The sequence below is a fragment of the Larimichthys crocea genome, chromosome XVIII (genome assembly GCF_000972845.2).
Source record: "Larimichthys crocea isolate SSNF chromosome XVIII, L_crocea_2.0, whole genome shotgun sequence".
In the NCBI taxonomy this organism is placed as follows: domain Eukaryota; kingdom Metazoa; phylum Chordata; class Actinopteri; family Sciaenidae; genus Larimichthys; species Larimichthys crocea.
The window spans coordinates 6,442,253-6,458,080 of NC_040028.1; the positions used below are offsets into that span (position 1 = coordinate 6,442,253).

Consider the following 15,828-nt stretch of genomic DNA (forward strand, 5'->3'; position numbering starts at 1 on the left):
TGACCACAGGATACAAATTGCTGACAAAATTACGATCCCTGAATAGCCACTAATTTGGTACACGAAGAGGAGTTCTGTAATAGCACTTTCAACAGGGAGATGGGAGATTGTAAAAGCTCCTGCACACACAAAGACATTTTAACAAACATGTTCTCAGTGTGTAAGTGATACCCTGAAAAAAATAGGGTTTGAACTATACGTATGCACAAGTAACTGGTAGTATAGTTCAGGGTATACCTACTTATATCTACTTCCTTTTTTCCCAGTATGACAAAGCCATGGCATAGCTGTTTCTCACGAGTGGTTGGAGTAAGGTAAACGGGATACTTCACTCAACATGCATAATTATTGAGTTGTCTCACCTGCCTGTGGGTCAGTATTTATTGCAAAGTCTGCGCCTCTTCTGTGACTATTGTTAATTCCATAATGATCCTTACTCCCTGAAGTCATGCAGCAGAAGTCAAGTGACAATGTGCAAAAACTACTGGCCCATTTTTGGGCGAGCTAAATACGAAAGAATAGTCCTAGATGTCACCGTTTATAACATGAGGTGTTTCTCCTTTGCTGCATCGCTGCTTTAAAACACATTAAGAGTAGACTCACTCCAGATCACTACACCATTGCACATATTACTGTTTTATTTTAGCGTCAAACCCCTGCCTGTTGCAATAATACGAGCTGCCTTCTCTTTGAGCAGATTCATAAATCTGATAAATCTCTCATAAAATAACAATTAGTTTTTTTTTATTTGTTATCAAAGATTTTAATATGAGCTCCACTCATCATGTTTAATGTAATTGGGAAAAAGAACTTTTCATACATACAAATACACATTTAATTATCATTTAACTAGCCCCTATAACTTTGAGAATTTCTCAAAGAAAAAAAAAAAGAGGAAGCAGCACAGGGACGGCAGATGGTCATTAGGCTGCTGCCAGATGTTAACATTTCACAGCTGCAAATGTATGAAGCACAGTCAATCTTATTGTTCTTCAGGCAGACATAAATAATAATGTAACATTCCTTTAAGTATTTTCTCACATTTCTGGTGGTTAGTTAACTACCATAAAGTAGAGGTGAAGTGTTGCTGATTCGAAAAAGATGTGATACAAATGTTCAAATCCAAAAGGTAAACTTCACCTGGGTGTTATTCTACCACTATGCAAAATGTACAAATGTGTAGATTTCACAATTTGTAGCTTCACTCCACATGCGCAGAGTATCACTTAACAGTAGTTCAACTCCAGCACACCCAAAGACCTGTTAAACATTCACTGGCTGGAACCTGAAAGAAAAATTTCCTCCCTCACCCCGGGGTCCAGGCATATGAAAGCATATCATAGACTTGTCATGCAGGGACCCACTGGTTCTGCAACACATTATCGCTTGTAACCCAACTTTTTTTGAGTCCACGATCAAGATCAAAGCTGTGACCAGAACTCTTGAAAGCAGGAATGGGTGAACACATCAGAAACACTAGAAGCTAGGAACAAGACAGGGTCAAGAGAGAAAAAGAGAGAGGGAGGAGAAAGGGAGGGTAGGCTACGAGAAGAAGGGTCCCCTACATGGGTAACAAACAAGCAGAGACCCAGGTCCAGAGACACATAGGAAAACAACTGGACAATGGGGTGGTTTGTGTAGTAGTTGTAAAGTGGTCTGGGAAACCCTTGGGCCTGGTTGGGAGGTCTTTTCAATAGAGACAGAGGGAGAGAGGGACAGAAAGATAAGTGAGAAACATTCCCATTTCATTTCCCTCCTCAGCAGACTCAAAAAAATATTCAACAATGTCCTTTTCACCCCAAGTTCAGAGAGAATGAGAAAGAGGAGGAGCAGGAGGAGAAAGATGCAAAGGGGAATGGCAGAAAAAGTAAAGTGGAGGGAAATAGATGAAGAAATACAACTAAAAGAGACATACAGAGACAGAGAGCAAGACAACATCTGCTTTCTAATTACTAATCATCCAATTATCATTACAATGAGGAAGTGACAGCCTTCCCAGAAACCTGCAAAGCAATTCTGATTGGCTCTTTTAATCTAATAGAAAGTAATAACAAGGACAAATGAGAAAGGGTGTTTGGCTAATCCAATTGGGTCAAGGCTGTGTTTCGAACAACTGATCACTGTTATCAACAGAAGTCCTCACAGAGCAAAATCATGTTTTTAATCAAAGCTGACTGGTCCTGTGTGCTTTGAAACGCGCATGCACAGGACTGACGGCTTCATCAAAAGAAGTATGGGCTCACTGAAGAAAGGGGCTCTACCAAACAGCAGGAAAACACACCGCAGGGGGGTTTGTTTAAGTTTATGGATGTAAAGCAGTTCTGCCCTTTTATTTTTTAGGTTACAAAGGTTCTTCTTCTAAAAAAAAACAATATAAGAGAAAACAAGCATGTCTACCAGTGTCTGTATGTGTGTGACAGAGAAAGAAAATATGTAAATGGGGCAGTAATGGTGCACACATGGTAGGGGCGCAACCTGTTAATGTTGACCATACATACACTCTGATAACCATCTACCGACCTCAGAATGACTGAAACTCACACACATAGGTGCACACACACACACCCAGACACATAATAGACCAGTACGCATACAAATCAGTGAGGTTGTTTCAAACAGATTCATGCATTCATTCATGCTCAAACATTAGCACAAAATTGGAAAGTGTTCTAAGATGCAAACCGTTTAACCGTTTTTCCAGATTTGATTCAAGGCAAGAATGTTTGCCAAGTGTGTATGACATTCCTCCCTTTCAGTCAGTCTCTCGACACCCTTAACTAATGAAATGAAAATAAGCAGCTTTGTTACAAGCACACAAATGTAAATTCTAATTCCTTGACAAACGTCCTCCGATGTTTAAAATTCAAACTGGTTCTCACATGGGCAGAGGCGCGGGGACGCACGCTCTCGACAGGGGTCCTTTGTTTCAGTATAATAACACCATTAAGAGAAAGTGAGATGGAAGGGGAGAAGTATAGGAAAATGGTGAAATACAGAGAGAAGGTGAGATGTGGAGGACTGGGGGGGCGAGGCGGATAGAGAGGTAATTTCAAGAAAATGGCAGTGAGAGGAGACCTTGGGGGATTTGAAGTGAAAGGACATGCACTGTTGCGTCATCCCCTCTTTCCTATTCTATGTTGTCAATGTTCCCTTCCCATCTCTCAGCTCTTAAGAAGATACTTCAAAAGAGTAAGAGTTAAAAATACTATTTCCTGAATTTTGAGCACAGGTCATATAGTACTGAAAGGGTTTAAATGGTTGCAGATAGACTAAAATCACCTGGACCCAACCGTTAGATGCTATTAAACTTTGTTTAGTCACCAAAACATGCCCATGCAGTTGCAAAAATATACAACATACCCTTAACAGACTCCTCAGTATTTCATGCAGTGACATACACTGACAGCTTGTTCGGTAGCGTCTGTGCTTTAGGCAGGGAAACATCATCCACTGCTGGGTCATGTTTTAATTTTAGAGCCATCAAAACCTTGTCTCACAGTGATCGAGCTCACACACTCATGCTCAGACACATATACACCCTCACTCACTCAAGACAACACACCCAGTGCTCCAGTTAACTGACTTTGAGTCAAACATACAGTACCTGACTATGCAGCCTTGAAACTATTTCTGGATGCACTGGGTATAATATAAAATACACAAACATGGCCCCTCCCACACATATATACAGGTATAAAGACACGCAGACACTACACTCAGCTTGCTAGCTATTTCTAGGCCAGTGGCAAAATAATCTGTTTTGATAAGGTCAGCAGCCTGGATGTGGTTTCCAAACATGAGCTCTTTCTCTGACACTCTCGATGCTGAAATATCTCTTGAGTTTAAAGAAATTAAAGGAGGGTGGGCCCTGCTGGTCCTCCCTGGCCACCTCCTCATTGTCTGCACCCCTGCAAAACCCAAGTTGATAATATTATTAATATTATACCGTATATGTGTGTATAGATATAGTCTTTTTCACCACATTCCATTGGTTTCATATTATTTAATATACTAATTTATTTTATTTTTCCTCCCCTTGCACATGTGCACCATGTGTTTTCACACTGACATATGTATGTCAATCTCATAATTTGTCAGTATGGCCTAAACATTAAAAGCAAAACAAAATAAACCCATCCTATGGAAGAAAGCTGAATTATTGGCACTGTGTTTTAAATCACAGTTCAGCTCTGTAGAAAATGTTTCAGAACTGTTCCCAGGTTGTAAGTAGGCAGACTGTCAGAGTGACTTTTATGGAACAAAATCACTCGGGTCCTTTTCAAACACGAGGCCTACATGTAAAATTGGCACAGCATTTTTCGGATTACAGTGCATGTCTGAAAGTGGAAACAGAGACAGGGTGTACTGTATGTGAGTGTGTGTGTGTCCAATTTCCCAAGGCTTTTCAGATACCACAGCCAGACCTCAAAACTATCATCACTGTTCTCGCTCCCATCTGCCAAAGTCATCACCCACACAGACACACACTCTCTCATGCACGCACGCGCACACACACACACACACGCGCGCACACACCCTCTCATGCATAAACACACACACGAAAGAGGTGTGAAATAGCCATCCCTCACCATTTTAACAGGGGTGGGAACCTGGCTATAAACTTTCTAACGTTCTTAACTTCTGTCTGTCATTCCACTCACTGACTCTCTCTCTCTCTCTCTCTCTCTCTCTCTCACACACACACACACACACACACACACACACACACACACACACACACACACGAGCACAAACAAACATTTGTTGTTGGCTTGTTATTCTGCTGAGGTGTTGGTTCTTAGAAGGAAAATAAAATGAGGTGAGAAGAAGCTAGTAACAACGACGCAGAGTTTTTCCTGTTAAAGTTTTCACTTCTATTTTCATTTGAATATGTCTTATTTATAGATACAGAACATGTTTACAGCATACAATCTCTATTAATGATACATTTAATAGGATATAAAGTACTGAATACAAAAAATAAAATATCTCTGATATACAATCGGAAGACGCCATCTGTAATTGATTAACTAGTGGACAATCACCACCTTACTCTCCTCCTCCTGTAAAGTCTACTAATATTCCAGAACAAGTTATCCGGTATCATGTTGAAGACACAAACACAGTATTTATTTTACAAACATGGACTGAGTAAAGCAACGGTGAACACACTGGGTTGGTGCCGATGTCATCCAGTACCGATCCAATCCAAGTCATTAACAACAAGCCACCTCTACACGTGGCTGCACTGAAAACGAAACTGATGGTGAAAAAATCTAAAATGCACTAAAATGCAACAAGTCAAATTTTAAATCAACCTGCACACAGTCCAGGACTCTTTTTGCCATGGTATCAAAACAGGTATCGGATATCATTTTTTAAAGAAGTATTGTGTCAAAGTTTAAAATTCTGGTATTGTGACAACCATATCTGCAGAAGATAATGAAGAGAAAAAAAAAGACATAGAAAATAAGGTACTGTAGAGGACAAGGGAATGAATGCAAGAATGCAGAAGAAGGAATAATATAAAAATATCTAAAGATAGTGAAAGAGTGAGGAAAGAGAAGAGAATTAAAGTTGAGGCCTTTCAAGCAGTTAAAGTGGAAAGGTTGCAAATGAAAAATGAGATGCTGAAAGACCAGGAGTGACTGATGGTGACGATTGGAGAATATAATATGTCTTCAACCATGTTTCACATTGAGATGTTTAAATGGTCAGTGAACAGCTGTGGTTTCATACACACATTTTTAACAATCTTTTAAAGAACTGTGGCCATTCTGGACCTGAATATTCGTCCCATTACCTCAGATGAACACATTATGAGAAATAAATGGAAATGATCCTTCAAGACTTGATTAGTTAGTACACTCAGGAAGCTGTTATTGTTCTTGCTTTGGCTAATGTTAGTGATATTTCATGCTGTCCGGAGAGAAAAACAACAAAATGCACCGGGCAATAGGCTAACGCATGCTGCACAGAGATAGTCGAGTGGTTAAGTTCCCTGCTTGACTGTAAAGTCTGACCAGAACTGTCTCTCCTGTGCCTCCTGGATTTTCAACTTTCTGAATACACAGAAATAAGTTACAGGGGAGATGAATGCTTAACGTGACTAAAAAAGAAGGTGAACTACTGGAAAATATTTTTAGTCAGTTACAACAAATCATCAATCAAATAAGGCATCATATTGAAGAATGAAAGTTTTTGACTATTTTAAATAGATTTTTTTCTTAAATATTAACAAAGAGGTTTACTTGTTGAGAAATATAAATTTGAAGAGCTATCTTTAACTTATACATCCTGTAATGGTGGACCTATGAAGAAGCAAACATGCACTTTCACAGACATCAGCTCATGTTGCTGGATTTAAAAAGCAGAGCTGTGCTACATGAGCCACGTCCATGATAAGTTATTATCCCGTGATAACATATGCAACATCCTGGTAAAGTGTAGTTCTTGAAATTGTGTTGCTATTTTTTCTAACACTAACTAGACTGTTGCTAAAATAAAATAAAATGTTTTATTGAAATCTGCTGCCTCTCTAGTTCAATATAACATACTGTGCAAACATCAAACTATGATAGTAAAGTTAGAGAGGACAAAAAATAAATAAAATAAAACACCAGAGAATCTACTCATCACGACTTTGAAAAGTACTGATTATGTGTCAGGCAAAGTATGTTCGGGTGGGGGAGCAGAGCTAGGAGTCAAGGATCAGTTTTCAACCCGTGTCTAAGTGTGTGTTCCCCAGGGAGAGGATAAGGTGAGTTCCTGGCTGAGACTGAGGCCTCTACAGACTCGGAAAGACATACAGACACGACACAGATTTAATTAGAGGCTTCAAAGAGAAAAGGGGTGAAAAGAAGAGAAAAGAGCAGTGACACCATTTATTTTCTGGATCTGCTCATATAAATAGAAGAAGAAGGAGTACCTTGGTAAGGAGGCATACTGACGTTCCACCTCTTCGTAACGGGGTGCCAACCGATGATCTGTCCCTCTGCCTGGCATCTAGTAAAGAGAGACAGTGGGTTAGTTTGTGGCCTACACAGCCTAAAATATTTATTTAGCCGCCTCAAGTACAAATAAATTGCAAAATGTTGAAGCTAAGCATGTAAAGTGAGCACCCATAAGCCCCTCACTCTCCTTGTATGTGTGTATGTGAGTGCGTGTCTGTGTGTGTTTGTGATACAGGGGTAATTTAGGATTGACAAAGGATAGTTATTAAGGATTTAGAGTTTCGGTCTTCTGAGTTTTTTGGGGGGGGATGGTGAACAGGGTATATATCCTAGATTAGGTTACTTCAAAACAGGATGGAGGCTCATTCTCACACACACTTGCACATAAACAGGGTCACACACACACACACACACACACAGAGTCAAGTCTTGTCTCTATCTTCAGGAAAAAAAAAAGATTAAGTCAATTTGCTGACAGTTCAATCTCTCCTGCTTCCTCTCCTACTCTTCATCTCACTGGTTCTCTCTCTCACCCTTACATCTCGTTTTCTCTCCTTCCACTTATTCCCATACCTCACACACACACACACACCCCCCCCCCTTTCAGAGATTATCCCGGTCTATTCAGTAGGGAGATTCCAGCTGCTGAGGCGCTCCTTAAAGAAGCAGACTAAACCCGAAACGTCAACAAGCCCCATTAACACAAACACACACACACATGTTTAGACACAGACACACAAGCTGTTTTCTCTGTACTACACACTGAATAATGTAAATCAGACTCATTTTAACATAATACGGGGTGAGAGAGTGAGACATGACTCAGGTGATTGAGTGATGTGACTTATATGCAGCATTATAAAGACGCTTCAGGGTCTGCGTGACGCAGAGTCTCTGAAAACAGACCATTTAATACAGCCTGTTGCACCGTTGCTACAGTAAAATGGTGCTTTTGTTGATAATACACACTTGTATAATTTACTGTGTCATCTACACAATTTGGAGCCACGGTGTTCTGTAAAAGTAGGGTGTGTATATAGCATGTTCCCACATGGGGAAGGAAAAAGTAAAAGAGTGCCATTAAGTCCAAAACATAATAGAAAGAGGGTGAAATGTATGTGTGTGTCCCAAGTGGTGAAGATTTTATAGAAAACTTCTTTACTCGACTCAAGGTAATATTGTTAACGCTGGAGGTGCTGAGAATTAGATATTACAGACCACAACTTTTTCTTCTCTCTCTCTGCATTTCAGGGAATGATGCCAAGAGCCATATAAAACAGATTTGCTGGTTCTGCTTTCTTTTGAACACCTGTCTTTATAGCTTCAATATCTCAGGTAGAGAGAGAGGGAGAGCAGGATATTAGGTGGAAATAGAGAAGTGGAGGGAAAGAATGAAAAGGCATTAGATGGAGAAGAAATGAGGGAAGAGAGATAGAGTGAATGAGAAGTAAATGAGTTAGAGAGAACAGGCGAGGGAGATATAGAGGGGAGGAGGGATATTATGAAGCCATTGAGAGGTGGCAGGGAGAGAGGAGAGATGATAGGTGAATTATAAAACAAGGGAGTGAATCGGGTGAAGACGAGGACACCGAGAATGAAGGGGTGAAGGGGACATGAGTGACACATTTTAAATAAGATGCTGGAATGGGGAGCGAGAGATAACGAGAGGGAGACGACTGCAACATCTGGTGAAAGTGATGAGTAAGGGGGTGAGGAAAAAGCAAAGAGTCATGAATGGAGGAGTGAAGAGAAAATGAATAAAAGAGAGAGAGGCAGGTGTCAGAGAGATGAGGAAGGGATCCAGTTAAAAGATTGTTTTGATGGAACTGTTAGTATAAGACTAGAAAATAAACTACATTTCATGGTATTGGTATTTGGTACATGCTATTTTTGGACAATAATGGAGGTCTATGGCACAGCACGACAGTACAGTGCAGCACAATAGGATAGATCAAGCCCTGGTTACACAGGCCACACTTGTTAGCAGGATCAGTTTACTGTTGGTTTTGGTTTTTTTGTGGGATTAATGGGCAATCAGGAGAAATATAGTACGCTGCCAGCCTTGTCCTTCAGATCATGAAACAAATATGGGCCCTAGTACAGGCAGACAGTGTGAGGTTTGATGCTCTTCTGCTCATATGTGCTATGTCTTTGTGTGTCTCCGTACACATGGATTAGAAGGAGGAGATTACTTCATGATGCCACAGACTGAGCAAACACAAACAGATAAGTGTGTAGTGGATGTGTGTGTATGAAGTGTACAGAAAGTAACAAATGTCTGACCACACACAAAGATGTATGGTCAGATTGTAAGTGGTACGTAATGACGGTACTTGATATTGATTGATTGATATTCTTCATATTCAGTAACATTATCATTGTGTGTCTAAAAATCTCTGAGTCTGTCTTTGATGCATTTCTGTTTACGGAAGCAGCAACATTAATTTGGAATAAATATTAGAACAAGAGGCCTGACTTGTAACTTGTACACAGTGTGCAACCCTACCATGGCTTTTGGGGAAGTTCAGCAAAACAGCCTATAAACACACAAATCAATGAGCAAAAAAACAAAAAAACAAAGCACACCCTGTTGCCTACAAAGGATCAGTTCAGTGTAAGGAGGGTCACTTTAAAAACGTAGTCCGATATAATATTTACCTGTTAAAAAATGCAGTCTGTGACCTAATCCGAGTATAACAATATTATTGTGATGTAACTTGATTACTTTCCTTTACTTTTGGACTACCTGAAGGCCAAATATTCAGATAAAGATGAGAAATTACATGTCAATAACATCAACAATGTGTGCTCACTCTTCATTAAGTAAATCCAGGCAGTAGCCTATAGACCGTTTTCAGGGCATAACTTGCACTGTACTGTAATGTTGGTCCTCTATTTCTCTGTTCAAGACAAAATAAAAATGAAATCGCACAGTGAAAGCATTTTTTTTTCACCAGAGGCTTCACTTGAGAGACCAAAGTGTCACAAAGATGTAATGTATGCACTGCACATGTTCTTGGTAGTATATCTGTTTAATTTTTATAGTATTTCAAAACTGTTAATGCTAATAATCCACATTTTTCAGCATTTTTTTCTGGAACTATATTAGTTACCTTCTTTTATCCTGAATACCTAACTAACTCTGTTACATGTAATCCATTACTAACCAAGCCTACACAGCACAATAATTAAACATGAACAATTAAGACATTAAATGCCAAGGTCACATCTCAAACTTAATCTACCTAATCTACACCTGATCCATGATGATGAAGACACAGAAAAAACAGCATTTTGTCAATATTTTAGAGGAAATCATGTTTTCAGGGGACCTCATTACTTATTAAGAGGAGCCAAGCTGCCTCTGCCTCCCCTGTTTGCACTCTGCTCACACAGACCAAAATAATGATGTCAGAAAAATTACAAATTAATGAAACTTCACTATTTTGTCAGACAAATGAGTACAAGATACGAGCAGTTAATTCAGTCGGTGTGTATGTTTTGTACGTGGAAAAAACAAACATTTTTGGCCGTATAAGGCTCTACTGAAAAAATGCTTATAGCTGAAAATTTGACAATCCCAAAAACAACTCAGCTCAAGCTAGAAGATCGGTTTATTAGTGAGAAGAATGACTCGCTGGGTATGACCATAGGACACACCATACACACCATAGAGAGAGAGAGAGAGAGAGAGATGTTAGATGTTAGTAGACTCCCAACATTCACAACTGTGACAGGAGTACAGTGCAGGGCAAACACTATGACAGCCGAGCTTGCATGGGACAAACTGTACAGTACACAACTTGTTTTTTTTTTTTACTCTCACAAGCACGTGCACGCACTCACACACCTGTACCAACACAAGATCCATCTTCCCCAAAACACGCACAATCTTTCTCTTTTAAGTGCAGCTACTGTATACACACACATGCACACAGCCAAACACACACTCACTCTTTCTCCCATGGCGTGCACACACACACACACACACACACACACACACTTAAACACACTGGTAGTAGTGTAGCACATTGGTTGGGGTAATGGTCTAGTGAAAAACCATTTCACGGCATAGCGAGCAGAGGAGAGGCAGAGAGGAGAGCGTGGAAATCAAGCAGAAGAGACTGATACTGAAGGGAGAGAGAGAGAGAGAGAGAGAGAGAGAGAGAGAGACCAGACACACACAGAAAAAGACACACTTGCACAAGCACACACACTGTAAGAGAGGCTCATCTCTCTTCTTTCAACAGACCCTTCAATTTACCCATAAAACACACTACCCCATCACTTTCAGCACGCGCATGCACACACACACACACACACACACACACACACACACCTTAGAGTTGTTTTTTTCTGTCTCGGTCCAACTTACACACACGCATGCACACACACTGACTCAAACACGCCATCCTTTTCACTTGAGCTGTTTCGAGGATCTCGAAGGGATTTTGATCGACATGGAGTATTTGGTAGCTGAGACTACTTAGCCCAAATGTGAAGTGTCTCTTTCCTTCTTCCATGTCTCACTTCAACTCTTTTTGTGCCTTTCTTCAACACGTCTTCATCATCTCACTCCTCCTCTTAACCCCCTTAGACTCTTTCTCACCTCCTTCTTCTTCATCCTCTGCCTCTTCGTGTCCCCACCTCATCTTTTCCCTTCATTAACCAACTCTCCTTAAGTGAAATAAAGGGTTCTTGTGAGTACTGTTAAATTAAATTCATTTCCCCTCCCTGACCTTAACTCTTACTTAACATCTCTTTTTTTCCTGCTACATCCATAATGCTATTGTCTTACTCTATCTATGGTAATCCTTTCCATGTGTCCATCTCTCACTTATCCCTGAATTTACGACTCTCCCACTTACAAGCTCCCTTCCCATTTACTTCCATCCTTCTCCCACATCCCGTCCCCTATTGTCTTTCGCTACCCTGTCCCTTCTGAAAAAATCAATGATGACAAAGAGGAACAGTATAATATCTATCAGTCACTTGTGTTCCCTTCAGGGCTCTCCTCCTTCTAAAACCCCTCCCATTCTTCCTGTCTTCTATATCCAATAGAGGGGGATGGTTCCCCCTTATAACAATCCCCTACCTTTCTCCTTCCATACATTTCGTTTAACTCTAAGTCCATCTGTCTTTCCCCTCACTCCCAATGTCCTTTTCTCCTTCTGTAAATCGATAGGAAAAGATTCTGCCCCCTTTCTGTCATCCCTCCATTGCGCCCCCGACTCCCATCCTGCCTCCCACCCATGTAGAAATCGATGAATAAGGGAAGGCTGGTTCTAATCCGTATCAGTCATATCATTCTGCACAGCCAGCACTTTGGGCTGACTCAATTAAAACACAGCTCTGAAGAGGCTGCAATTTCTGTGTGTGTGTGTGTGTGTGTGCAGTATCTGCCGTCTGTGATATACCTAATGCCTGTGCATTTTATTGGGAGGAGGGCCACCTGAAGAAGCTTTTTCTGTGACTGCAAACAGCAAACAACAATAAGTAACCATTCTTAGTGGTGCACTGTAAAACATTATATTATTTAACATAAATACACGTTACACTTGTATGTGCTTGAAATGATAAATTATCTGTTTAACGTAAACAACAACAAGCCAATGACTTCAACAAGTCTTTCTACCATCTCATAAGCTTTGTGGTCGTCTTATCAAATTTCAAACAATGCAAACCACAATGAAGGTGTGTCCATATCAACCAATTCCTCCACTATTTCTTTGTAACTTGCAGATCTCAAACTTTGATCAACTGATTCATGTTTGGATGTGATAGTTCAGTGCGGTAACGATGAGGCAGAATTCAAATTCAAACCAAATTAGTCGTTGTGGCGAATTATTATCAGTCACGAACTGAAGCAAAATTCTTCGTGCCTAGTTTCCAGCACAGAGTGTGAATCAGACTGGGTAATAACTGGGTACAACATGTGGAGTATCATAGTTTAGTCCACCTCCACCTGGATCGTGCTAAGTTGAATCTGGCTCAGCGTCTTCTCTTTCTACTTATTTACAATGTAATGTGCCTTTTTTTACAATGGAAATAGCACCGCTGGTGAGATCTAAAATTTTTTACTGTGGCTCTGTATATGTCTGACCTTAAAATTTTAAATACGCACAGACAAATCTCACGATGTGATGAAAATCTTACAATGTAATGAGAAATAACTTTTTTTCAGAACTTTTCCCCCCCCTCAAAACCTACTGTACTACTATAATGTTATTTAGTTAACATAAAACAGTTTAGGCAGCACATTCACAGCAGTGCATCCATAAAAATATCAGCCCCCCATCTTTCTAACAGTCGTTTTCTTTAGAAAAGCCTTCCAGTTTTCACTCAGGTTTGTGACTCTGTGTAAAAACTGCTCCAGGTGCTTAGAAAATTACGACAACACCTGGTTAGTTATTAGTTGGATTTTGTCACCGGTTCATATTAAACACAATTCTTCGTGATTACTTCACCCCAGGCATGCTTTTAATATTTCTGAGGGATGAAAAAAGATTTAAACACACACACGGGAGAAAGGAAATCCATGTGCATGCAATTACATACCACAGTCTTGCGCACCCACATTCAATTTACTGCTGAATGAATGAATCTTGTTCATCAAAAACGATACGTAGTATGTTATCTTCTTTAGTGAGGAAGAAAAACACAAACATACAAACTGTCTCCTGTGTTTTCAAATGGCATATAGCAGAAAGAAATCAGAGATTAGCCAGTCAGATGAGCAGATTTAGCTTTTAACCTTCACAAACTCTCTGCTATTCCTGGTCACATGCAATGATGCCATCCACTTCCACCTCCTTCCGCTCATCAAGCAGTAAAAAAACAAGAAGACAACGTAAAACAAGCTCATTCACCCTGTCCAACCTCACATTCTCCATCTTTTCTTCCCCCTACAGCTTGCCTACATACTTCCTTCCGCTCATCCACCCTCGCTATCCATCACAACCTCCCAGTCTTTATTTATTCGTCCCATTATACACCTAACTCTCCACCCGTTCACTTAATCCTATATAACATCCCTCCTTCCTTTCATCCATGCATTCATTCTCGAGAAAGCAGTAATTGCAGCTGCTGGTGCAAAGCCATCCATTTTCTCTGGCTAATTAGTACACCCTCTTAACAAAGTAGCACTAAAGGAAAGAGAGTACACTCACAAGAACATGCTTATTCACATTCACCCACAAGTTCACCTCTGCACACACACAGGCGCACAGCTATTCTAATGAGGTCTTTCCATAGTTAATCACTTAGGGTTGACCACTCAGGAGACAGTTGCTCCTCCATAGTCAACTGTTCATCATTTAAATATCCATCTGCATCATAGGTTGGTAGCTATGGTTGGCGGATATGTAGTTTCATAAAAATAATAGTTAAATAACAACACTGAGCCCTATAACGTTCTTCAGTGACCCAAACCGTTTCCATTTCTACATTTTGAGAAGTTTGCTTTGATGATATTAGATAAGAAGAACTCTCATTTCTATAGCATAAAAACAGGTAACAGGTGGAAACAGGTAAGCTGATTCTATCTGACAAAGTACACCTAAATTTGAGCCTGTTTTCTTGAGTTTGTTTGATTTGTACAAAAACCAAAGCGCATAAAATGCCAATTCCTATGGTAGATTATGCATCTTTTTTCTTGGCTAGGACCAGAGACTTCTTGGACTCTTCGCTGGTTGCCTGGTAACTGCTGCCCACAGCCCCCATAACTTGTAATAAGAATATAAATACATAAAAAAATAAAATAAAAAGAGATAGAACATGTTAATTGGTGAGTTTTAGAGGTGCCTTTAAACAGATTTTTGTTATGTTTTGACAGATCCAGACTAGCCCCACTGTTTCCTTTATGCTTTAGGCTTAAGTTATCTTCTCAACCAACACTCTGTCAGGACACAAATAAGTATTCCTTAAACAGGGTACGCCCATTTACTACGAGAGCAAGCTAGCTCAGAATGAATAAAAATAGTTTAGTTATAATAACATTGCTTTTCTTTTAGAACTAAATGCGTTGGTCTGCTTGTAACTTTGTGATCCATCTTTGAGCAAATAGAAATGTACTGTAAGTGGGTGGTGTTCCTGTTTGTGTTTACAAAACACAAACACAGTCAAAGCTGTGGGCTGGGAAGTGAAGTTTTAAAACCAGAAATCTCAGCACCTGGCAAAGTAATTGCTGAGTCATTGCTATCGATCAACCACCCCATGAAACCTCTGCAGAAACACACCATTTTGGTCACTTTGTGCTATTGGGCTGTAAAGTCTCCCTCGGTCCTGCTGAGAGACGCACAGACTGACAGCTATGAGAGCAAGGGTGATGGAGGTTAAAGTCTCTAAACTCTAAGAGACGTAGAAAAGTGATAGTGAAAGAATAAAATAATCATGAGCAAATTTGCTTATTTGTTTACAACACCAAAGAGGTACAAAGCGTCTTTATTCACAAACCTCTTCCTTCTGAAATGTCAGCGAAGCACTAGAATAAAAGGCTAAGAATTAAGACTGGTGCACAGTTAAATGTCACATCACTGCTGAGCCTCTCATACAATTAAGACCACAGAAGGTCAATTTTCCCCAAAGCACGCAGCTTAGAGCGTCTCCCATGAATACAGCGATTAATACTACTTAATGCACGCCATATCCTGTTTATTTATTGTAGGTTAGTGAGGAAGTGTTGTGTGTGTGTGTTTGTATGCATATCAGTATGAAGACCTATCAATCAAATTAATTCCTTTTCTTAGAAATGGCATTTAAAAGATATGAAGTGGCAGGTAGCATCCCGACAAACTTGACAGCAACAACAAGCTGACACACAGCACACAGACAAACTTGTGTTTTGTCACTAAGGAGGGCATTGACTTGTATAATT

General features: G+C 40.0%; 1 protein-coding gene across 5 annotated transcripts in view; it reads right to left on the reverse strand.

Moving 5' to 3' along the window:
- pard3bb (par-3 family cell polarity regulator beta b) overlaps positions 1 to 15,828 on the reverse strand; it is a 192,379-nt gene that overhangs the window by 15,900 nt on the left and 160,651 nt on the right. For all 5 annotated transcript variants that reach the window (XM_027290885.1, XM_027290884.1, XM_019269594.2 and 2 more), the window contains one exon: positions 6,929 to 7,005. In XM_027290885.1, coding sequence (XP_027146686.1) covers positions 6,929 to 7,005 — 77 coding nt within the window. The remainder of the gene's footprint in view (positions 1 to 6,928; positions 7,006 to 15,828) is intronic.